Here is a 25165-nt window from a genome sequence, read left to right as displayed (position 1 = left end):
TCTCTAACATTTGATCTATGAAAGGAAGGGGAAAATGGTCTTTGCGAGTGGCATTGTTTAGCTTTCGATAATCGATGCACACTCGCCAACCGGTTACCGTTCGCGTTGGAATTAACTCGTTCTTTTCGTTGGTAATGACCGTCATTCCTCCTTTCTTGGGCACCACTTGGACCGGACTCACCCATGGACTATCGGAGATGGAGTAGATGATTCCTGCATCCAAAAGCTTGACCACCTCCTTCTTGACGACTTCTTGCATGTTCGGGTTTAATCGTCTTTGATGTTGCACCACCGGCCTTGCTCCTTCTTCTAAATTGATTTTGTGAGAGCAGTAGGATGGGCTTATTCCCTTGATGTCGGAGATGCTCCATGCGATGGCTCTTTTCCTTTTCTTCAACACGCGTACAAGCTCCTCCTTTTTCGTCTTGGATAGGTCCGAGGCTATGATCACAGGCTTCTGATTTCCTTCTTCCAGAAAGGCATACTCCAGATGGTCAGGTAGTGTTTTGAGCTCCAATTTGTTGTGCATAGTGACGGACTCGCCGAGTGCAAGTTTGGTACTCGGCGAGTTGGTGGCTGCATTCACGACTTCTGGCTTTTCTTGAGTAGATCGGGTCTACTCGGCGAGTAGGGCTTTTAGCTTGCTTCTTTATTTCTTCATACTCCGCTTCTTCCAACAGTCTTTCAATCTCTAGTAAGTCCTTTTCTGGATCAAATATTTCATCCAAAGCTGCAAACTTGCTGGAATCTTTAGGTATGTCTTCTTCCAATATTTCGTCAAGCATGTCGATTGAGAAAGCCGTGTCGTCACTACTCCTTGAGTACTTCATGGCTTGGTCTACCCCGAATGTCACTGAATCGTCCCCAACTCGCAATGTGAGCTTAGAATCTCTCATGTCTACGATAGCGCTAGCGGTGTTGAGGAAGGGCCTTCCAAGGATGATTGGCACTTGCGGATCCGCCTCCATGTCGAGAATGATGAAATCAGCCGGGAAGACAAATTTGTCTACTTTCACTAGCAAATCTTCACAAATGCCTCTTGGGAAAGTAACAGTCTTGTTTGCCAAATGAATTGCCATTCGAATTGGCCTTGGCTCCGGGAGGTCCAGCTTCTTAAAGAACGAGTATGGCATAAGGTTCACACTTGCTCCAGAATCAGCTAAGGCATGAATTGCAGCCAAGTTGCCAAATTGGCAAGGCAAAGTTAAGCTCCCCGGATCACCCTTCTTCTTTGGTAATTTGTTTAGCATTGCGGGGGAGCAATTCTCATTAAGCACTACCTTCTGCACTTCCTCCATCTTTCTTCTGTTAGTGAGGAGTTCCTTAAGGAACTTTGCATACTTGGGCATTTGAACACACAAAGGCAATTAGTTTTATCCTTGATGTGTGTAAATTCAACTAGTATTATGAGTACTTTTTATAAAAGATTTTTCCAAAATCACGAAACCTCTAACACAATTATTACTAAAAGATGCACCCTTTAATTTTACTAAAGAGTGTTTAGAGTCATTTGACTTTCTAAAGGAAAAATTAACTAATGCCCTGATCATTATAGCACCAAATTGGAACTTACCCTTCGAGATCATGTGTGATGCTAGTGACTATGCACTAGGAGCGGTCCTTGGACAAAGGGTTGATAAGCACTTTCAACCCATCTATTATGCAAGCAAGACCTTAAATCCTGCCCAAGAGAATTATACTACTACTGAAAAAGAACTGTTAGCCGTGGTTTACGCTTTTGACAAGTTTCGCCCTTACTTGGTTTTATCTAAAACCACTGTTTTTACTGACCACTCGGCTATCAAGTATTTGTTTTCCAAACAGGATGCCAAGCCAAGACTAATACGATGGGTGCTGCTTCTTCAAGAATTCGATATAGAGATACGAGACAAGAAAGGAATGGAGAACGTAGCGGCCGATCATTTATCTAGGCTCGAGAACCCGAAATTGCAAGAAGATAAGGATGGAGACGACTTTCCGGATGAATACATTATGGTGTCCGTGGGAGAGGAGCCATGGTTCGCAGACATAGCTAACTATTTAGCTACAAATTACGTTCCGAAGGATTATAGTAGTCAGCAAAAGAAGAAATTCTTTGCGGAGATCAAATATTACTTTTAGGACGATCCATACCTCTTTCGAAGCTGTGCGGATGGAATTATAAGAAGATGTGTGTTCGGGAAGGAAAGTCGAAGAATACTAGAACACTGCCATAGCGGGCCCACGGGAGGACATCATGGAGCACACTATACCGCAAAGAAGATCTTTGACATTGGGTTCTATTGGCCTACAATATTCAAAGATGCAGCCCAATATGTTAAAGAATGCGATGCTTGTCAAAGGGTGGGAAACATTTCATCTCGAAATGAGATGCCACAACATAGCATTCAAGTGTGTGAGGTGTTCGACGTGTGGGGCATTGACTTCATGGGACCTTTTCCCACCTCCAAAGGAAACAAGTACATCCTAGTGGCGGTAGATTATGTTTCGAAATGGGCGGAGGCGCAGGCTTTACCTACAAATGACGGACGGGTAGTGGTACGATTCTTAAAAAAACTATTCTCCCGGTTTGGTGTTCCGAAGGCCCTAATTAGTGACTGTGGCACACACTTTGCCAATGATCAATTGGAAAAGGTGCTCAAGAAATATGGGGTGACCCATAAGTTCTCCACGTCATACCACCCGCAAACGAGTGGACAAACTGAAGTGACCAATCGAGCTTTGAAGCGTATTTTAGAGAAGTCGGTGGGAAGCAACCGCAAGGAATGGTCGGATAAATTGGATGACGCGCTATGGGCATTTCGTACCGCTTTCAAAACACCTATTGGTACTACACCATATAGGTTAGTTTATGGAAAGCAATGTCATTTACCGGTTGAAATCGAGCATAAGGCATATTGGGCGTTAAATAGGTGCAACTTTGACATGGAAGAATTGAAGACCAACCGTCTAATGCAAATGAATGCCGTTGAAGAACTCCGAAACGAGGCTTATTCTAGTTCATGGCTCTATAAAGAAAAGACCAAGAGATGGCATGACAAAAGAATCAAAAGCAAAGACATCCATGAAGGCCAAAAAGTACTACTTTTTAATTCCCGATTAAAACTTTTCTCGGGCAAACTCAAATTAAGGTGGAATGGTCCCTTTTTGGTCAAGACGGTGTTTCCTCACGGGGCTATAGAATTGATCTCAAGAGACGGCACACCATTTAAAGTCAATGGTCATATAGTGAAGAAATACGAAGAAGGAGTCCCCCGAAATGAAGGATTGGAGGAGCTGCTACTGTGCGGAATCGCAAACACGTAGACGGTGCGGAGTCCAGCTAATGACTCCATCAAAAGAAGCACTTCTCGGGAGGCAACCCGAGTTTCACGTTTGCATTTTCTTTCCTTGTCTTTATTTTTCATATTGTTTTTTTTTCATTCTTCTTCATTTATTCTATTTCTCTAAGTGCTTGAGGACAAGCTATACTGTGAGTGTGGGGTGGAAGGGCTAAACAAAGGAATTCATACAGTAAAATTGGCAAATTTAAAAAAAAATTCAACCTGAGACATCTACTCGGCGAGTATATCGACTATACTCGGCGAGTAAATGTTCACTTACAGCCAAAAGTCAATAACACGCGTGTCTACTCGGCGAGTAGATCCATTCTACTCGGCGAGTAGCCGGTTCAAACCCAGTAAATTAAAACCTGTAAAAATTATTATTACTCACCAATTCATCCCCACACTCGCCGAGCATATCCTCTCAGCCGCATCTCTAAGTGTTCTTCAAGATCTCTCCAATTTTCTTCTTCTTTCTCTTCATTCAAGCAACAAGGTAACATCTTTACCCTTTAATTTTATGAAAGGTCCAATCTTTATCACATATCTTCCCATATTTGTTATGATTTCGGATTTGGGGAGTTTTTCCCAATTTTTAGGGCTTTGATTTACTCATGAATTAGAGGTTGTTTGGAGTAATTTCTTCAAGATCTATGGTTAGATAAGTAATTACAACAAAACCCTATGAACAAATTGGACTATTACACAGATCCGATCTCGATCTGTCAAAAAGTTCATACTACTCGGCGAGTATGTTCGTGTACTCGGCGAGTAGGTCCCAATAAGATAAAAAAATTTCCTGTTTTAATTATGGGGTGTTGTTTGTTGCTGTGTTCTTGGTATGTTTATGCAGATAGCATGGCAAGGAGAGGACAGTCATCACGTGGAGGAGGCCATGGTGATATGCCATGGTTAGCCTTTCAACAAATCACCTCCAAATCCTCCAAAACTCGAGCCCTAAACAGGTTGGAGGCGCTGCGACAGAAAGAAATCCACTTGCCCAATGCAGTGGATTGGGGATGGATGGGCAATGTCAGCTTGGAAGAGGAACTTACTCCATATTTGGTGAAAGATTGTAACTTGGGTTATGCCAACATCACTTGTGATGGTTGGTTGCAATTGTTTAAAATCCAAGAGCCAGTATACGCGGAGTTGTGCTGGGAATTCTTTTCTACCATTTCATTCCGAGGTGGTAGTGAGTATTACAATCCAAACACGATCTCGTTTTCTTTGGGAGGAGAGCTGCGACAATGCAGCATGGTTGAGTTCTCTTGGCGGTTGGGCATCTACGATCAAGACATGTCGATGACGGAATACTTTGAAGCCTTCTTGGAGAATACCTACAAAGAACTTCCCGAGGGGGTGTGGTGTCGACATGGTGGAGTACAATTGCTAACCGGGTCTACATACCTTCCACTGCTCAAGAAGGTCATATCCGTTCTCCAATCCATCGACTCATTCACCGGTTCGTTGCAAGCACGATCAACATGCGGAAGGATGGGGACAAAGTTCCCACCCTTGATATCTTTTACTTGTGGAGTATCATCACTCCCGATGTCTTCTGCAACCTCTCGTACTGCGTTGCTAAATTTCTTGCGGAGGGAGCGGTTAAGGAGAAGATAAACTCGAAGATCAATGGGGGCATGTTCATTACTCGGCTTGCGAGATCATTTGGGATCTTGGAATTGCCGCAAGCTCAAACGCTAACGATTATCCACCCTCCTCCGTTCAACACTGCACTTTATAGGAGGGCTCGGATAGTTGAAAATTTTGGTGATTCTTTTACTATCCCGAATGAGGATGAGCCGGCGGTCCCCGAGGAGCCGGGAAGGCGGGTTAGGCCAAGGAGCGAGCGGGTACGAGAAGATCCACCGGTTATTCCGGTGGAGGATAACGAGGGATGGAACCAAGTGGAGTATCGACACTACTTGGATGATATAGGGCGAGGGGTTAATTACACCAATCAATCCTTCGAGTATCTTTTCCAACAAATGCATATTGACCCGCGACCGGGACCCGGCTACCCTTACATTATGGATTGGGACGAAAGGATGCGAAGAAGGGGTGGAGAAGGAGGTAGTGGAGCTGGAGGAGCCGGGATGGAAGAGGAAGAATGAAGATTTTATTTTATTTTGTTTTGTTTGGTTATGATGTTTGTTTTAAGACAATTGTGGACATGTTGAATTTGGCTATGTGGTTGGAATATTAGTGTTACTTTTAGTTTTCTTTTCAGGTATTGAAGCTAGGAAGCATGCTATTTAGGAAGGGTCAAGAGAGGAATGAGAGTCTTTATGAGTGATTATGGAGTCTTGTTCCTAGGATTGAGTCCGTACGAATCGAGAGTTTATTGAAGTGTTGCTGCTTAGGAAGTTCACGGGAGAGTACATTTGTGTTTCCATGTCAACACTAGCGTAAAGAGAGACAGCGGTTCATAAAACTCTGGAAATATAAGCTCTACTCGCCTAGTGCACTAATACTACTCGGCGAGTACATCTGCTTTTGCACGAACTACTTTGCCAATCGAGTTCTACTCGCCGAGTTTGATCACCTACTCGCCGAGTAGCCTGCTGCAAGAGGAGTTTCTGATTTGTTCTGGCTAGTTTTTCTACGCCATTCATACACTCTTTATGAATTACTACTGAGGATTGTGCAACAACCCTTTTTTTTTTCCTTGGAGTTTTCGAGCTATCAACCACACGAGACGTATGACGCCCGTGCCATGGATGAGCTGTTCCCATGGTTAAAGTCACTAGAAGAAGGCGTTGAAGAAGAGAGTGTCAACCTAGCGACTGCTACCCCAGGGGAGTTTGTTCCAACTTTCTCTCTATTTGCATTTTTAGTTGTTATAATATGCAATGAGGGCATTGCATAAAATAAGTGTGGGGTAGGGGGTTAGTCACATCTTAGAACACTTAGAATCTTAAGTTAGGCTAATTTTTAAAAAAATTTGTTGCATATCAAAAATGCTTAGGTCTTAAATTAGAAAATTTTGGTAAAAATTAGGATTCCATATTAGAATTGTGTTAATAATTGCATGAGAACCCAAATGTTTAGTTGAGCCTATACACGTTCTAGTGCATTTGTGGCTTCCTTATTTCAGTGAAATCATGAGACAAAAACACGACCTTGCTCAGCCTGAGGGATGCAATATGTTTAGCAGCCTAAACCTGAAATGTATCCAGGAAAGTTTTTATCATTAGCCAATAAAGGTTGAGATTGAGCGCCCCTGCTTAAGCATGTAGGGATTTGAGTGAAAAAAAAATATATTGAGAAATACATGAAAAAAAAAAAGAATTGCTAGAAAAGTTATAGGAATTTTGGAGCAAATGAAGTGAAGATCTGAAGATCAAAATTCCAAGAAATCCAAAAAGTTGAAGATACCAAAAGTCAATACAAGTTGGTGAATTCAAAGATATCAAAGATCAAATTATCAAGAAAGTGAAGAATTCAAAGAATTCCATAGTGGTATCGAAAAGTTGTAATTCTAGAATATGTATGCTTGGATTGCTCAAATTAAAAATACCTTGAGGGTAAAGAGATTTTCTGAGGATGGATTCGGAGGGTTGCATAAAATGAGCATAGTTCGGGGTGAGTGGGCGAATGTTTATGAGGATTGTGAGTATTTGAAGTATGGGGGGTTTTTAGGAATTTTAGACACAAATGCATGCGTTGCGGTCTTGGCATAATGGCTGGGTTGGATTGGAGTTATTAATGTGATTTTAATGTGTTTAAAATTTAGTTTTGCTTGGGGGCAAGCAAAAGTCAAGTGTGGGGTATTTTGATATGTGCATAATTAGTTAATTATTTAACATATATTCTTAGTTATTTTTGATTAATTATGAGAATAATGTGGACAAAAGGTACTTAAAATGTTGTGAATTGTGTTTTCAGTCCAAAAGATATGCTTGGAGGCAAAAAGGAGAAAAGGAAAGCAAGTGAAGATTAAAGAGTGAAAGAATGAGTTCTACTCGGCGAGTAGATCGACCCTACTCGGCGAGTGCACGACGATATGCCAGAAGATAAATACGACTGCTAATTCAAGACGGATAAGTATGGACCTACTCGGCGAGTTGATTCTGCTACTCGCCGAGTACCTTCTGTTTTGATATGCGCTACCTGGCTCAGGGCATTGATTGTCTTAGTGAGTATGTTGCACATGTGGACATGCAACAGCAGTGGTATGGGAATGCGTTGAACGCATTCTTTACCCACCAGGGGTTTCAGTATTCGGTTCCCTTTCCACCACCATTCCAGTCACGATTTGATGGGGCCGGTACTTCTGGGACACAGCCACATGATGATGGAGATGACGAGTGATCCTTTTTATTTTGTTTATTTGTTTGTTTTGTGTTATTTTTAGTTTAGTTTAGTTTTTAGTATTTGGTATGTAATTAAACTTTGATTTAGTTTGTTTTAATTTTGTTTTCCAAGTTGATGCTCTTTGGTTGTTTAGATTTCTGCAGAATTTTCGCCCTTAGGAAGCTGGCAGTAAGTTCAGCAGCTAGGTCCAACTGTTGCTAGAGAGAGCGGTATGAGAGTTGAAGATTATAGTCGAGACCCACGATTTGTCATAAGTGTGGGGTGCATATTTATTTCTTCCCACACCATAGAGTTTTATTTCGACGCGAGGAAGAAGTATCGTCCCGGCTGCCACGACATGGTTGACACTTTCCTATGTTATGGGGGATTTTTCATCGCAAGTAGAGGATGTCATTCTCGACGAGACGACGTGGTCGACACTTTCCCACGTCATGGTTACTTTACATTGCATTTATTTGCAATATTTTGCACCACATTTTCGAAGATGGCGGTCTTGATTTTATTTTTCGGCAAATTCAGAGGCAGCAGTTCCAGTTTTCAGTCTTTCGGCGATATTTGAAGCAACTTGTAGCAGCCCCATTCGATCTCGCCACAACTACCCAGGGGAGTCTGTTCCTTTTTCTCCCTTTTTATGTTCTTAATTTGTTTTAGCATACAATGAGGGCATTGTATGAAATAAGTGGGGTAGGGGGTCGGTAAAAGTAAATTAAAATTAAGAAAAAAATGAAATTGCTAGATTTTAGAAAATTTAAAAATTTGAAGAAAAAAAAAACAAAAAAACTTGAAATAATAGTTTAATTTAGAAAATCTAGTTATAATTTAAATTTTGCTAATATTGTATGAAATGATCCGATGAGAACTCAAATGTTTAGTTGAGCCAATACACGTTATAGTGCATTTGTGGTCTCCCTTATTTTAATGAAATCATGGAACAAAAACACAACCCCGCTTGGTTTGAGGGATGCAATATGTTTAGCAGCCTAAACCTGAAATGTATCCAGGAAAATTATTATCATTAACCAATAAAGGTTGAGGTTGAGCGCCTCTGCTTAAGCATGTAGGTTTTGAGTAAAAAAAAAAGTGAGTTACAGGTGAAAAAAAAAAAAGAGAATTACGAAAAAAGTTTGAAGAATTTTGGAGCAAATAAAGTGAAGATCAAAAGATCAAAATTCTGAAGAAATCCAAAAAGTTGAAGATACCAAAAATCAAATCAAATAAGGTGTTGAATTCAAAGAAATCAAAGATCAAAATGCCAAAGAAATGAAGAATTCAAATAAAGCTCCATAGTGGTATCGGAAAATTGTAATTCTAGATTATGTATGCTTAGGTTGCTCAACTAAAAATACTTTGAGGTTAGGAGGTTTTCTGCGGATGGATTCGGAGGGTTGCATAAAATGAGCATTGTTCGGAAAAAGTGGGCGAGTGTTTATGAAGATTGTGAGTATTTAAAATATGGGGGGGGGGGGTACTTTAGGAAAATATTAGACACAAATGTACGCATTGAGGTCTTGGCATAATGGCTGAGTTTTAAATGGATTGTTTAGTGCGATATTGGTAAAATAAAAGCAAATTTGCTTGGGGGCAAGCAAAGGCTAAGTGTGGGGTATTTTGATATGTGTATTTTTATATATATTTTTATACACTTTATCTTAATATTTTGGCCTTATTTATTCTATTTTAGAACTAAAAAGTACTCATAATACTTTGAATTATGTTTTGCAGCTATTTGTTGTCGATAAAGCACAAAAGAAAAGACTGAAGCGGAAACCGGGCTTAGAAGCTAAAAGAAAGAAAAGAATGCTGAGGTAGCGAGTACGCCCCGCGTAATGAAATGGTACGCGCCGCGTACAGACTTGCCTCGGATAAACTTGATCGCGTGATTATCTTGAGTACGCGCTGCGTAATCCTAAGTACGCGTACTTAGGTCGGCCACAAAGACTATAAATGTCGATTTTTAGCTACCCAGGAAGGGGGATTCGACTTCTAACCTAATTTAGTCGACAATTAACTTCTGTTAAGCCGTTTTGAGGGTCTAGAAGGCGGCCGGAAGGCCGTTAAGCTAACGGGAGCGGAGATCGGAAGGATTGGAGAGCGGATACATGTCGGTTATCATATGGATTGCTGACATGACCATGTTTAGCATTCCATTGTGGTACTTTTATGTATTAAGTTTCTGATTTAGGTGTAAAAACCTTTTACTTTGTGTTTATGATTGAATGAAGCTTTGATTATTAGACTAATTGCTATATTAAATAGTTTATTTGTGTTTAATTTATCTTGCCAAGCTTGTTTAAAGATCCTCATGTGTTAATGATGATTATTTTCTGTTAATTGTTAAGTGAATTGAGTTGCTTGAACATCTGCTCGATTGCTTGTCTCTTATGATTTTTGATGACCATCGAGATTATAAGACTAGAAATAACGAATGTGAAACTAGGATTAACTTGAGAATAGGTAAGTTAATGTGTGAGCCTTGTTTGATGACCATCAACAAGAGGTTAATTAAATGTCTAAATTGATTAACTATATTTACAAGTCTTGCTCGATACGAACTGAACACTAGGAAGCATGTTAGTTTAATCAACTGATCACTGTTTGAATTGACTTGTTTGCTAAAGGATTAGTTATAGTGAACATGAATCTAATCATTTTAGGAATCGGTGAACATGAATAAATGAATTTGTGTATGCAATTGTCTATGTTTTTAAGGTGTAATTTGTTTAAACCAAAGTACCTGAAGAGATTTGCTTTCCTGTTAGTTTATCGAGAGTTGTTAATTAATTGTTAGTTTGAGATTTATTAAACTATTTCTTTATTCTTTTCGTGTGACCTGTAACCTATAATCAAATATATTAAATTAATCCACCGTTCCCTGTGATCGACACCCGACTTACCTAAGCTATACTGTAATCTGACTAGGTACACTGCCTATAAGTGCATAGATAGTCTAAGTTTGTTAGGTTATAAATATTAAAATTAGTGGGTACTTTTGTGCACATCACTGCCAAATATTGGTGAAGTTGGTTTTTGTGAAGGGTGTATTTATGGAAAACAAAGCAGAAAGTCGTTTCCCGTTGCAAGTTCTTGGAGAGCTTCAGATTGCCTAGAACTTGTACATGCTGACTTGTGTGGTCCTATGAAAGCTGAGACATTTGGCGGAAGTCGGTATTTTTTCCTGCTTACTGATGATTTCAGTCGTATGAGTTGGGTTTATTTCCTAAAACTCAAGTCAGAAGCCTTTGAGTGTTTCAAGAATTTCAAAGCACTTGTAGAGAAACAGAGTGGCAGGAACATCAAGGCTCTCAGAACTGATCGTGGTGGCGAGTTTTTATCTAATGAGTTTAATGATTTTTGTGATAAAAATGGCATTTACAGGCAATTAACAGCACCTAAAACACCCCAACAAAACGGGGTAGCAGAGAGGAAAAATAGAACAGTAGAAGAAATGGCAAGAAGCATGCTGAAAGCGAAGCTGTCTGATCAGTTTTGGGGAGAGGCTGTTGCAACTGCCGTGTATATTCTAAATATCTCTCCAACTAGAGCTGTTATGAATCGCACACCATATGAAGCTTGGACAGGTAGAAAACCCACAGTAAGCCACTTAAAAGTCTTTTGTTGTGTAGCATATGCTTTGGTAAATTCTCGTTCAAAACTTGATGAAAAATATCTAAAATGTATTTTCATTGGGTATAGTCCTCAATCCAAAGCATATCGTTTATATAACCCTCTTAGTGGCAAAGTGATAATAAGCAGGAATGTTGAGTTTAACCAAGAAGCAAGGTGGATACCTAATACCCAAAAAGAAAGAGATCAGGTTATAAACTTTGAAGATGTACCATCCACAAGTTCAGGAGATAATGCAGAAATACCCCAGGGTGATCAAGGTTCTTCAAGATCAGATTCTTCAAGTTCAGATTCAGATAATGACAATTCATCAAATAATCCACCACCGAGAGACACTTATGATGATACACCGAAGAAGTTCAAATCCGTGGCTGATGTTTACAACTCCTGTACATTTGCCTTGTATGCAACATATCCAACCGATTATGAAGAAGCTGTTCAGCAACTTGAGTGGCAGAAAGCTATGAAAGAAGAAATACAAGCCATTGAAAGAAACTCAACATGGGAGTTGGTTGATGTTCCAAAAGACAAGAATGTTGTAGGACTTAAATGGGTATATCGAACAAAGTATAATGCTGATGGAAGTCTTCAAAAACACAAAGCTCGCCTTGTTGCGAAAGGGTATTCACAAGAATATGGTATAGACTATGAGGAAACATTTTCCCCTATGGCTAGATTCGAGACAGTTAGAATAATTATAGCATTTGCTGCACAATTTCAACTACCTGTTTTTCAATTTGATGTGAAGTCCGCCTTCTTGAATGGTGAGTTAAGTGAAGAAGTGTATGTAGCTCAACCTCAAGGATTTGTTGTTAAAGATGCTGAAAATAAAGCCTACAAGTTGTGAAAGGCTTTGTACGGTTTGAAGCAAGCTCCACGTGCATGGTATAGTAAGATTGATTCTTTCTTTCAAGAAAACGGATTCAAAAGAAGTGAGAATGAGCCCACTCTTTACCTTAAGCAACAAGGTAATCGAGAATTCTTGTTAGTCTGTCTTTACGTGGATGATATCATCTATATGGGAACATCTAAGTCCTTAATTGATGATTTTAAATCTTGCATGATGAGCACATTTGAGATGACAGATTTAGGGTTGTTAAAATATTTTCTTGGGCTTGAAGTGCTGCAAAGAAAAGATGGAATTTTTATATGTCAAAAGAAGTATGCTACGGACCTGCTCAAAAAGTTCAATGTGACTGGTGGTAAAGTATCAACAACACCAATGAACATCAATGAGAAGCTACAACATGAAGATGGATCCGATAAAACAAACTCAAGTGTGTTTAGAAGTCTAGTTGGTGGTCTGAACTACCTGACACATAGTAGACCGGACATTTCTTTTCCTGTTAGCGTAGTATCAAGGTTTCTTCACAACCCTACAAAATTGCATCTTGGTGCAGCCAAGAGGATTCTTCATTATGTAGCAGGTACCAAGAATTATGGCATCTGGTATTCAAGAGTTTATGAATTTAGGCTGGTTGGCTTCAGCAATAGTGATTGGGCTGGGTAGGTAGATGATCGCAAAAGCACATCAGGCAATGTTTTCAGCTTTGGTTCCGGAGCTGTAACATGGAGTTCTAAGAAGCAAGATACGGTGGCTCTATCGTCATCAGAAGCTGAGTACATAGCAGCAAACGCAGCAGCTCAACAAGCCTTATGGCTGCGAAAAGTTCTTGTTGATTTGTGTGTTGAGCAAGAAGATGCAACAGAGGTATTTTGTGACAACAGATCAACCATTGCAATGGCCAAGAACCCTACTCTCCATGCTTGTACGAAGCATATAGATGTGCATTACCATTTTATTCGCAAGTTGATCACTGATGGAAAGATTAAACTGAGTTTTTGTGGAACAAATGAGCAGACAGCAGATATATTCACTAAATCTCTTCCTCAAGCCAAACATGAGTTCTTTAGAATGCAGCTCGGAGTATGCAACTTTGAATCAAGGGGGAGTGTTGGTTAATTGATTCAAAATAATCACTGCCATGTGTCTTTAATTACTGCATTAGTAGAGTCTTAAAAGTTGTTTTTCAGTTACAAAAGTCAAGAGTCTTAATCTGTCTTTTTATCTTTCTTTCAGTTCATGTTTTTGTTTCCTATTTAAGCTCTGTAATTTCTCAGTTTTAAATGGCAGTGAAATATTATCCTTTTTTTCCTCTTCTTCTATTTACATACAACAGACAACACATGAGTAGGTATAGAGTTTCAAGGAACAACGCTTTAATAACAAAACGAATAGAAGGAAATTGGTTGTAAACTTGTAGCGGATGAAGGCTATGGTCCACAACCTGGGGAAATTAGGAACACACATATATGACAATCCTTAATTTTGAAATTTGGCAAGTTTCCTTTAGATCACACCAATAACTAAAAGTCATAGTAAACAAATACTTGATTATCATATTTTACAACAATACAACTTCAAAGCTCCAATGTTATTTATTGGAACGCAACAAAAAATCTAATATAGCAAAAAAAAAACATTACCACATCTAGGGTACTAACGTCTTTTGGACACACAAGTGTAGAGAAAGAGAAAGAGACTAACTCGTTTTTGATATCCATAGCTACCATTTTATCAATAGAAGTAGGCTTTTGTCTGATGTTCATGTATTGAACATTTTTATAAAAATAAATCAAATATTAGCCTTTTCTTGATAAAAAAAAAAATTAAAAAATTAGTATGAATCCATTAGTTCCATAAAACAACAGAATTTGGTATGGTTTTATATTAAGTTGTTCAAGGATCAGTTATATTTCAATTTTTAACACATAAAAGATCATGAGTAATTTCTAAAAATATATTCTAAAGGATGATTAATGATATAACATTTATTACCTTCAGATAACTCTAGCTTGTACCTTGTTCTATATTTCTCAAATCAAAGTAATAGAGAAACATCAAATCTGAAGTGTTGACTATTTTTATTATAAAATGTTGAAGGGGACTTATCAGGACTTTTTTTTAAGACAATTGACCTCAAAAGTCAACATCTTTTTTAGGGCTGTTTATGAGTGAAGATGTCTGCTTTAGATAAAGTGTTTGAAAGAGACTAAGTGACCATTAAATCATTGTTTCCAGATTAAGTAAAAAAGAAACAGACATATATAGTTGTCCATATTAAGTGAGTGACCAATAAATTGCTTGTAAGACATACCTGTAAATGGCTTTTCACATGATAAATTGTCAAAGATTCAATAATAATCAGCTTCAAACCTCCTTTTATTAGATGTTGGGCTATTCAACATTTCATTTTGATAATTTTACCTAATCATAGAAATATCATTGACATACAAAACAATCCTCGTTCCAAATATCCAATAAGATCAAGGATAAAAAAAAAAACATAACATACCAAGGTTGTTAGTGCAGCATTTCCATGGGAAGCTAGATAACCGGGTAAACCATCTAGTAAAACCCAACCCTTTAAGTGCAGGGGCAATTTTGATACACATGGTTAGAATGTCATTGTCAGCAGATGTACCCTGTTCTTTACAACATGAACAGAACATGAACAAAAAATTTGGAAACCCCAATTCAACATAAGATTGATTCATAATCTGTTATTCAAAAAAAGGCTTTTCGTAGTGTACCTTACTCTAAGGATAAAAGTTATGCAAAGCAGGTGAAACCAACCATGCTTGGATGACATATTGACCAAAATATGCAGCAGTAACAACTGCCATTCTTGTCATCATATATTGGAGTCCCGTAGTGTACAAATGAAGAAGGATCAGATTGAAAGTTTGTTCCTAAAGAAGAAGATGATGAAATCGAAAAACATTAAGCTTTCAAACCAGATGATCACAATGTCATTATACATTTATATTTAATCTAGAATAGAATGGTGCTTACCTATTCAACATACAAAAACCGGTACGAAATCAGTAAATAAGAGTGAAACCTGGGAAAGAAAAAAAAAAACATAATGGTATGAAATCAACATAAAATAAATATCGATCGGTAGTTAGAAATCGAGAAAAGAAGAACCTGAAATCCATCTTTGGATATCGACCCTAAAAAAAGATAGTGCAAGAATTATTCAGCAAATGAAAAGAATTAACCCATTTTGAGTCAATCCTTCTTTTCGCTTTCCCTCTTTCTGATTGATATCGAAAAAAATGGTGGACATCAGAAAAGTTTGTCTTTTTCAGCTCCCTGCTCTGCTGCTCATCGCCGTCACCATTCGCTGTCGATTTCCCCTCAAGCGCCGTTAAGTTGTGTTTCCCGCTTCACAACATGCGCCCTCTTCGGACTCCAGCCCTCCTTCTCCTACCGGAAGCGCAGAGAGTGGGGTTTAAGGCCTGAAACTAAAAGCAATGGTGATGCTAAGGGCAAGAAGGCGCTGCTTACAAATGCGGCAGTGGATGGTCGAAGGCGATGAGAGATTAAAATTAACGGTAATCGAAGCGGGATCCGATATGATATCTTTGTTATCCTAAAGATGCATACCACCGCCTTTGAATCGTCAGGATCCCGAGTTCTACGGAGGGAAGCGGGAGGAAACGGAGGGAAACGAGGGGTGTGGAAGGGAAATCGTGTTAGGAGTTTATTAACGGAAGTGATAGGAGGGAATCATTAATGGAATATTTTCTTTCCAAAATTTCTTTAGGTGGATTTGGGAAAAAAGTGAGAAAAATAAAAAATTTAAGTTCTATTTTATTTTTTTTTTTAATTCGGTAACATAAAAACTTAAAATTTTCTTTTCATTTCCTTCGAACTCGGGAACATAGAATAATGAATATTTTTCTTCACCCCTCCCTTTCTTTCTGTTAAAATTTTGCTTCCCTTTAATGAATTTACAAAAAAAAAACAAAAAAAATAAACAAAAAAACTCGGGAATAAGGCGTAAGAGAATGATCTGGATATCGAAAAATAAAAAACATGAAGTTGTATGTCGGCGGTAGTGGTCGGAGCAGGAGTACATCAAGGATCAGAAAGGAGAAATTTTTGGAAAGCATAAGAAAGGGGAAAGCAAAAAATATGGACCGGATGTGGGAAGTTAGCGATGGAGACATCAATATTAGGTGAACAGGCGGTGGAGAAAAGACAATTAAGATGAAACTTTTAAGAGGAAGGCGGTGGGTAGCTGGAGCAATGCTATTGGAACTTTGAGTTGGTGCATCGTGGCTGGAGAACACGTCACAAGCTCCACTGCCAGCAGCCTAACTCATGTAGTAACCTTATGGTAACCCATGAACAGTACCCTGGTCAGGTACTGTTCCTAACAATGGTCGGAAGCCTCATCCGCCCTGGCCGCCGACCACGACGAGCAGCAGGAGCAACCCTGAACAACCGGAACAACCGATGTTGACCCGCCATCACCAGCAACAGCTGAGGGCCCAACATCACCGCAAAGTCGTTTTCGTGGAGCATACATCACAAAATCTAAACGTAAGAAAAAGCAGGAACGACCAAAACGAAGGAAGACAGAAAACAGAACTACACCGGGAACGAAAATACAAAAGCGTGCCGAAAAGAACGGAAGAAAACATAATACAAAGCAGAGATTTTACCTGTAAACAAAGGAACGAAGGAAAAGAAGGGAATGGAGAAGGCTGATACCGCGAAAAGTGAGAAAAGCAAGCGTAAAAGAAACGAAGATCAGTCAAAGCACAAGAATCTAGAATGGAGATAAACGTGAAGAAAAAAGACATGGGTTTACTTGAGAAGAAAGAACAAATAAAACCCAGAAGACAATTAAAGAACAATTAGACCCATGAAAACAACAAACAAAACACAATGACCATTTTTGCCGAAGACCAGATAAATTTATTATTCCTAAAAAGTGTCCATGTTTAATATATATAAGAATGTTAGGGTCGGCCCAAGGGGAGTTCAAAGTGTGCCTTTGAACAGGGCCCACTAAAATCTAGGGCCCGTTTTTTGTATTGTGTGTTATTTTTTTGGCCCAAATCATATTAAGTTAGGAATATATCAGACATGAGAGTAATCAGAAACGACTCAAGATGAGCAGGAATAAAAAATGACGGAAAGCAAGAATCATAATTTCAGGATAAGTAAACATCGCTTTGGTTTCTACATTCTCGCTAATTATTGATGGTTAGTGAATTCTCTAGACTCCATGACAGCAACAGTCCCCTTACTTCCTTCTTCACAATTTTTGAGTTCTTATTTTTTTTTCCTACCCCTTTCTTCATCAATCCTCAAAAACGAGTGAATCAAAAAAAAAATCGGGAAGCCATGTTACTTCAAAAATTGAAAATAAGAACTTCACAAGCAAAATAACGTTTACTTCAAAAATAAGTGAACCGTAATTCAAAAATTAGATAATATTCTTATTCCTAATAACTTCTTTATAATAAGTAAATAAGTTTTTTTTTCTTTATCTCTTTCTTGAATTTAAAAGCTTTGAGGTTTTGAAAATCAGAGTCAATCAAAATTTCAGAAGAAAACATTCCTCTTGAGATGTTGAATATATGAAAGTATATTCATAACTTTTAATCAAAACTTTTTTATGAGAACCAAATCAGAGTATTTCTTTTCCGGGAGTGTAATATACAAATTTTTTATCAATATTTTTTATCAAAAGCAAATCAGAGTATTTCTTTTATAAGAATGTAATATAACTTTTAATTTCTTTTTTTTCTTTGTAGTCTGATTTTTATTTTTTGGTTTATGAGAATGTAATAAGTGTAATATGTTTTTTACGGCTCTTTCAGAGTATAGAAGTTTTATACTTTACTAATTGAGTTTCAGAATTAAAACCAAGAAGAAAATCTATAAATTGATCGTCATGGTTGAAATCAACATTTTGGATAAAGTTATTTATGAAGGTGTTGTTGAAAAGTTTAAATCAATATTATACTTTATTTCAACGAATATATATATATATATATATATATATATATATATATATATATATATATATATATATATATATATATATATATGTTCAGGTTCATTTGAAACCATTCTAATTTTGTGAGACCGTGAGACCAAATCTAAAAATAATTTTAAAATGCAAAATAAATGGAAAAATCCAAAAATTCTTTTTTTAAATGTTATTTTCGGAACTTTAATTAACTAAAAAAAATATAAAAAAAATAAAAATAAATAAAAATAAATCCGTTTTTTTTTTGAAAAATACGTGAAATATTCTAAATAGAATATTTCACTAACATATTCTAAAAAATAATTTTAAAATGCAAAATAAATGGAAAAATCTAAAAATTCTTTTTTTAAATATTATTTTCGGAACTTGAATTAACTAAAAAAAATAAAAAATAAATAAAAAAAAATTCTATTTTTTTTTGAAAAATACGTGAAATATTCTAAATAGAATATTACACTGTACATATTCTAAAAATAATTTTAAAATGCAAAATAAATGGAAAAATCAAAAAATTCTTTTTTTAAATATTATTTTTGGAACATGAATTAACTAAAAAAAATAAAAATAAATAAAAAAAAATAAAAAATAAATAAACAAATGCGTCTCACGGTCTCACAAAATATAAGTGGTCTCAAATGAACCTAACCCTATATATATATATATATATATATATATATATATATATATATATATATATATATATATATATATATTATTTAGTATGAAAATTTTAATTTATGTATTTCACATATTGTTTTGCTTAAATTTCAGATCTTTCAAGTTTTAGGGCCTATTTTTTGTTAAATTGCACAGGGCCTTCGAAATCTCGGAGCCGGCCCTGAAGAATGTGTCCTATGCACCACTACACTTGTATTATATCACAGTTTTAATTCTTCTATAACTAGTATAATATTCAATTACACTTATTAAACCGGTAATACAAAATCACCAACATGAATATTATAAGAGTACTTTTATAGCAAGATTTTCATGCATCCAAAGTTTGAAAACTAGTTGTACAATGTCAAAGAAAGAAAACGATGCACGCACACACACTCACAAAAAACTACTCCTTCCATCAAACAAATATCGGACCTATGCAACAACCTACTGTCATCGCTATGCACAATCAGCCAACTATTTTTTTTTTATTTAAATACAAGAAAATTTTGCAAATACTAATAACACAATAACAATGTAAAAATGTCCCTGGGTGCCCCCATCAACCAGACTCATGTGGCAACATAGCAGTGGACATTGGTACTGTGGTTTGCATTGCACTATACAAATTACCAAAAAAAAAAAAACAAGCATACATAATTTCAATGAAGAAACAAACAAACAAACAAACAATACAACTCCAAGACACGTTTCTATCCACAATGGAAATATCAGATGAATGCATGCATAGAATTGGGAACTAGGAACAACCGAAACATCCGGTTATTGAGAATGAAGCAGAATGTTTGGGAGGAGGTACTTTTGACTTTGAGGGTTTGGTTTTGGTTGGAGGCTTTGTTGAAGAAGGCTTGCAATCTGCCGGTATTTGTTGCGGAAGATGTTTTAAAAATGCTTTAACCGCCCCTTCCACACCGTCCTCATTCTCCATCGCCTTTGCAAGTTCCACTGCTCGCTCCTTCACCTGCAACACTTCCACAAATTAATATTTAAAAAAAAAATACCAACTTTCTAGATTTTACATAGTTACAGCAATGTATTCCAAATATTACAAAGTAATCTTCATTGTTATAAATATAACTGGGTGGAGAGAAAAAAAAAAAAAAAAAAGGAAATTGCTATTTCTTGCATTTAGCAAATAAACAATAGGGGAGTTGGTAATGGTTACCTTGGGATCTAGCATGAATTTAATTGCATCAACCAACTTGGTGAGGTTAAACTGATCGACTGGTATGGGTGGCGGCCCTACGCCTCTGCTATGAACTCGCTCTCCCCAAAACGGTTGGTCACCAAAGAAAGGTACAATTGTAGTTGGGCACTGAAAGTCAACATGTAATATCAGATAAAAAGTCAACATATAATACCAGTTTGCTATTATTGGTAAAAATAAAATAACAAGTTGTTGAGGAAAATTACCGCAGCTTTAAGTCCAGCAGCTGTAGTTCCAGCACCACCATGGTGCACCTACAATTACAAAAAAAAAAAAAAATGTAAGTGAGTTGCTATTATATGTAACGAAAATGTAACTAAGTTGCTATTATGGGTGAAGAAATATAAATATGTAGGTGTTATGGGTAAAAAATAAAGTAGCAGCAATGACTCACCACAGATGCACATTGTAAGAAAAGCCAGTCATGAGGGATGTTGTCCAACGAGTATACAAAATCCTTTGGCTCTGTTACTGAAGAGACAAAAAGTTTTATCTACATCAGTTTTGATTCCATTCATAAGCAAGGAAAGGGTAAAATAGGAAAAATAAAGTTGTGATAAAATTAAAAATAAAGGAGACATATATAGATTTATACTTACAGATACCAAGACCACCCCATCCTTTGTTGATGATGCCCCTTTGTCCAGTCATTTCTAGGGCTTTAACGATTGTCTGTGTCATTTTCTCAGGCTCTTGAACTGGCTGACAATGGATAAATAAAATTGTGGGAATTTATATTTAGATTACTTTTTTTTATATATATAAAAATTATAAAAAGCATAAAAGAAGTGATGATATAGATAAAGAAAACTCACAAGGCTACCAAACCCGATGTAGATAGGCTTTGGGCCAGCTTCAAGCCAGCGTACAAGTTCTTCAGGGGGTTTGTAGTTTGATGCGAGATCAAGGAAACAAAATCCAACCACATCAATTTTAGGTCCCCAATCTGTGCATATTATGATTTGATTATTAATCCATCTCATATAATAAAGTCTTATAAATAGTTAATATAAGGAAAATTTACCTTTTGGTTTAGGAACAAGATGAGGACTCCATATGTATCCATGTGGAATATCAGTCTCAGAGCCTTGAGAACCACTTAAATACGTGACAGGTCGCAGCTTCAACTTTTTCTTCCTAACATCATTTATCATGTCTCGAATTCCAAGCCAGATTAAAGAGTCTACTATCTGATATGACAACTGCAACAACACATGTAAAATACAAATAGTTAATTATGTAATAAAAAGAAAAAGAACTACTAATATGTATAATATTAATGATTGAACTTACTCTATATCCAGCTGGTTGCTTGACACGTGATAGAGGATGAGGAAATTCACTAGTAGGCCTGATATGACACAATGAAATTAAGAATCACTAGCTTCAAATCATTATAAAAAAATTAAAAATCACTAGAGAGATTCATATAAAACACTTACGTCCAAGGCATTGTGAAAAATATATGAATAGGTATTTTCAGTGCCTCTGCAACATGTGTATGTCCTGAAACATAATCAACCAAATTAGAAAGTAAATATAAACCTTAAAAGCAATAATATACCATCTTGTCTTAAAAGTGGGAATGCTACCCTATAAAGTTCAAAAGAGAAAAACCAAATCTTCAATATGCACTGTTTGTATGTACGAAATATATGAAGGGTTAAATGCAATAAATAGCAGTGTACTTTCATTGATTTGTTTATTATAGCATCCTACTTTAATTTCTCCCTATTACAGCATTGGACTTTAAAAAATCTACTAAGTTATGACCATGTCATCAAATTACAGCACAATTTTCACTGCTATAATTGAGTAGAATTTTCTGTGTAGAATGTCCTAATAATGAATATTTGAAGGTACAGTGCTATAATTAAGTAGATCTTTTAAAATTTAATGCTTTCATAAGAAAACAAATGGAAGTACAATGATGTAATAGAAAGAAAAGAAAGTTGCATGCTATAATAAACAAAATAAATGAAAGTTCATTGCTATTTCTTGCATTAAGCCCATACTTATAAACAAGAAAGTTATAAAGTAGAGCTAATGCACCACAATTGTGGCAGACTCCATGTTTTCTAGAATTTGTTGATATTCAAGCAAAATAAAATCAAATTAATACTTTTCTTAGAAGATTTGTTAAGAGTACACTTGTATCAACAAAATGGCATATGTAGAAAAACATTGGTTTTTGTTACTTGGAAATTAAAAGTCAAAGAGAGGAAAGAGCGATGTAGATGAGATGAGATTTTGTTAGAAACCAATTAATATAATGCTTAAAGCTAAATTATTAAAATGGAGTGAGGTTTGTACCATATGCAGGGGGATTAGCCATCATTGCATCAGCTCTAAAAGGGATTCCAGAATCAATATCAGGCTCTTTGCATGCAGCAAGTAATGAAAAAATTATGTCTTTCATTTGACTCCTCTGAACAGGAATTTCCGATGGACCAGAAGGTAAGAATCCTTTGTTCTTAACCATGTCTGCATAACAACAAAATACAAAACCTCCTCATGCATTTTTGTACAAGTAAAAAACATATTTTTGAACAAAAAATTCTTTGTTTCATTACATGAACAAGATCCCATGACTTCTTTAATCCAAAAGACTCAGAAGATATTTATTATTCATTTGTGTAAACTCATCAAGTTAATGTCAAAAAAAGAGGAGATAGGAACATACATTCAGCAAGAACTTTTGGATCTCCACCTAGTGGGTAGAACTCCAATCCAGCTGTCAAGACAAATTCTTTGAAATTTGAATGAGTCGCTAGTCTAACACGATGCCCATATTCCTGAAATAAATTCACAAATAAAACATCATCCAACACCCACGAATCAAACATTATTTCACTCAATTACTGAATCATAATGATAAAACAAAGGGAAAAAAAGACATTTTTTCAAATAGCAAAAAATTTAGGGGATCTATCACCTGCAAACGCTTTCCGATTGCAATAAATGGTTGCACATCACCACGAGTTCCAACAATAAGTATTACTATTTGCAAAGGTCTAAGATACCGAGGTTCTGATGAGTCAGGGAGATCTTCATTGAATGCATTGTAACATTTATCACTTTCAGTCTCTAAAGCACTCAGTTCAACATCTCCAGGTATCTCAAATTCAACTGTGCCATCTTTTACAGTAGCAATTTTGTTCAGCAATTGGAGCTGCATGCAATGCAAGTGTAGATGATTCAGTCATATTAATATAACTGAGTATGTGTACATGTGTGTCTAAACTCTAAACACATCTATTTTTACCTTCTGGTTTACAGATAGCTTTTCATCAACAAGCATTTTACTACGTCTAGGCCTTTCAGTTTTTGATTTTTCCAGAGTAAACTGACTGGAAGATGACTCAAACTTCTCAGAACTTCCAAGTATAAAATTTGTGAGTTCTGATTGCAGTTTACGCAATTTATGTACACTCCTGCCATCAGACCCTGACATAGAAAGCATAATCAATTTGAGATCCAGAAAAAAAAAACATTCCACAAAGAAAGAAAACAGAAAGTTATGTTACAAGCATGGAAAAAGTCCAAACCATATCAAGACAGAAGTCCACTTAAGTATATAACTGCTAGTTGAAAGGTACACTGATGTATCAACATTTCTTTTGTCATTTCAAACCCTCAACAAAATAAAATTTTAAAAGAGAGGTGTTCAAATTGACATTTGACGTCCTAAACGAATTCTGTAATTCTAAACCCCCCAACTTTTTGGCTTTAGATTTTTTATAAATCAGATAGATTTCAACTAAGTTAAAAGACATCTTTTTACGATAACATGTCACTTCTAAAGATGTTTTTACACTGCATTCTAACTCCAACATTCTTTAAAGGTTTTGTCAGGGCTCTGATCCCTTGGACCCCACAAGGAGGTGGGCCCCCCTTGAGTCCTTGACCCCCACACTTGGTTGTATGCACTCCGCACCACCAAACTTTTATCAGATCATAGCTTTGATCCCCTTTGAAACTAGTATAAATATCAATTACACTTAAATTACAGGTGATCTAAAATCACCGATAGGGCACACGATCAAGGTAAGAAATAACTCGATCTTTGAAAGGGAGGCATAAATACTAAACGTTGAGTTTCTTGGAACTTTACATTATACATATATTCACTTTGGATATCTGATCCAGAGGAGAGTTCACCTTATTCCCAATCACCATCTGAGCCCTCTCCCATGACACTACCTAGAACCTGATAAGGATTGTTTTCTCATCGTATGCATGATTCGTCGATGGTTCATCAATAAAATTCAATAAAAAAGGTGGATCCATGATACATCAAGTAGCTTTCGGATTGGTAAAGTTGTATCCATGTTCTAACAAAGCAATGGGTCCACATACAAAACTACATGTTGAAATTTTTCTTCTAAACTCCTATGCCTATTGACCCTCCAAACCACGTTCACAACAATAACGAATAACTAAAATGAACGAACCTGAATAACTGGCGTCGCCATTAGAAACCACACCACCACTAGCAAAAGCTACATCATCGTCTCTACTAAAATCTACTTCAGCTCCACCGTTACTGGCAACTTCCTTCCCAATCTTAACAGACTCTTCTACCGAACTCGACAAAGAAGAGCTAGCCTGATCTTGCTTAGGAGCCGGTTCTTGAGATTGCTCCATCATCTATGGAGCCACAACTTCTCCGAAGCGAAAACACGTGCTTCTTCCGTTGCTTCCGATCCGGATCTACGAAATACACCTGAAAATACTCAAGTTCCAATGGATTTCTAGGGAGGCAGGATTAGCTCCGGTCTATCGACGGGGCGGTAGTGAGGATGGTCCGATGGTCGGAACTCGGTTAGCGTAGAGAGAGAAGGGGATTGATAACCGTAGAAGGACGATCAGTTGCGGTCAACTTGGAGTGCTGATTGCCGAAGGGGCTTTTTGGTAAAATTAGCTTCCAGATGGAAATTTATAGAGGCGCCATTTTTTATTTTATTTTTGGTGTTTTTATATGTTTTTTTTCTATTCGTATTAAATGATTACTTTTTTTACAAAATATAACATACGTTACATTTTCTGCTAATAGATCAATGATTTTTTTGTTTTACACTATTTTATTATTGTATTGTACGATAATTTTAAAGATAAATCAATTATAATGATTATGTCAGAAAAAAAGTATA

The 25165-nt window shown here is 36.7% G+C and overlaps 2 protein-coding genes and 1 long non-coding RNA gene across 5 annotated transcripts; all 3 read right to left on the bottom strand.

Moving 5' to 3' along the window:
* Positions 1–684: 684 nt before the first annotated feature.
* On the bottom strand, positions 685–1298 carry LOC128126157 (uncharacterized). Its single transcript, XM_052763925.1, has 2 exons — positions 739–1298; positions 685–691 (listed from the first exon to the last, which is right to left on the bottom strand). The coding sequence occupies exons 1-2, from the start codon at positions 1296–1298 to the stop codon at positions 685–687; spliced, it is 567 nt and encodes a 188-aa protein (XP_052619885.1).
* A 4987-nt stretch (positions 1299–6285) lies between these two features.
* Positions 6286–16086, bottom strand: LOC111901557 (uncharacterized). Of its 3 annotated transcripts, none has more exons than XR_002853533.3 (5): positions 15259–16086; positions 15124–15172; positions 14862–15020; positions 14624–14753; positions 6286–14535 (listed from the first exon to the last, which is right to left on the bottom strand). It is a non-coding gene; the product is annotated as an uncharacterized LOC111901557 (long non-coding RNA). The 3 variants fall into 3 exon arrangements; XR_002853534.3 differs by having other exon boundaries at positions 6286–13634; XR_002853531.3 differs by having other exon boundaries at positions 6286–14753; positions 15259–16083.
* Positions 16087–19253: 3167 nt separating this feature from the next.
* LOC111901558 (sterol 3-beta-glucosyltransferase UGT80A2) lies at positions 19254–24934 on the bottom strand. Its single transcript, XM_023897420.3, has 14 exons — positions 24467–24934; positions 23278–23459; positions 22948–23184; positions 22696–22807; positions 22326–22496; positions 21455–21518; positions 21306–21363; positions 21037–21214; positions 20828–20958; positions 20612–20714; positions 20407–20483; positions 20219–20266; positions 19971–20120; positions 19254–19766 (listed from the first exon to the last, which is right to left on the bottom strand). The coding sequence occupies exons 1-14, from the start codon at positions 24660–24662 to the stop codon at positions 19545–19547; spliced, it is 1929 nt and encodes a 642-aa protein (XP_023753188.1). The 5' UTR covers positions 24663–24934; the 3' UTR covers positions 19254–19544.
* Between the last annotated feature and the right edge of the window lie 231 nt (positions 24935–25165).

The sequence above is a fragment of the Lactuca sativa genome, chromosome 5 (genome assembly GCF_002870075.4).
Source record: "Lactuca sativa cultivar Salinas chromosome 5, Lsat_Salinas_v11, whole genome shotgun sequence".
NCBI classification, from domain to species: Eukaryota; Viridiplantae; Streptophyta; class Magnoliopsida; order Asterales; family Asteraceae; genus Lactuca; species Lactuca sativa.
This window is presented reverse-complemented; position numbering and strand designations above follow the sequence as displayed.

Bases quoted from the DNA above. Each gene is read 5' to 3' on its own strand.
- LOC128126157 (XM_052763925.1), bottom strand. From the start codon at position 1,298: ATGGAGGAAGTGCAGAAGGTAGTGCTTAATGAGAATTGCTCCCCCGCA.
- LOC111901558 (XM_023897420.3), bottom strand. From the start codon at position 24,662: ATGATGGAGCAATCTCAAGAACCGGCTCCTAAGCAAGATCAGGCTAGC. The intron at 22,497-22,695 runs GTATGTTCCTAT...GTTGTTATGCAG, and splicing joins TCCAAAAGTTCTTGCTGAAT to ACATGGTTAAGAACAAAGGA. The intron at 21,215-21,305 runs GTAAGTTCAATC...GTGTTGTTGCAG, and splicing joins AGCAACCAGCTGGATATAGA to TTGTCATATCAGATAGTAGA.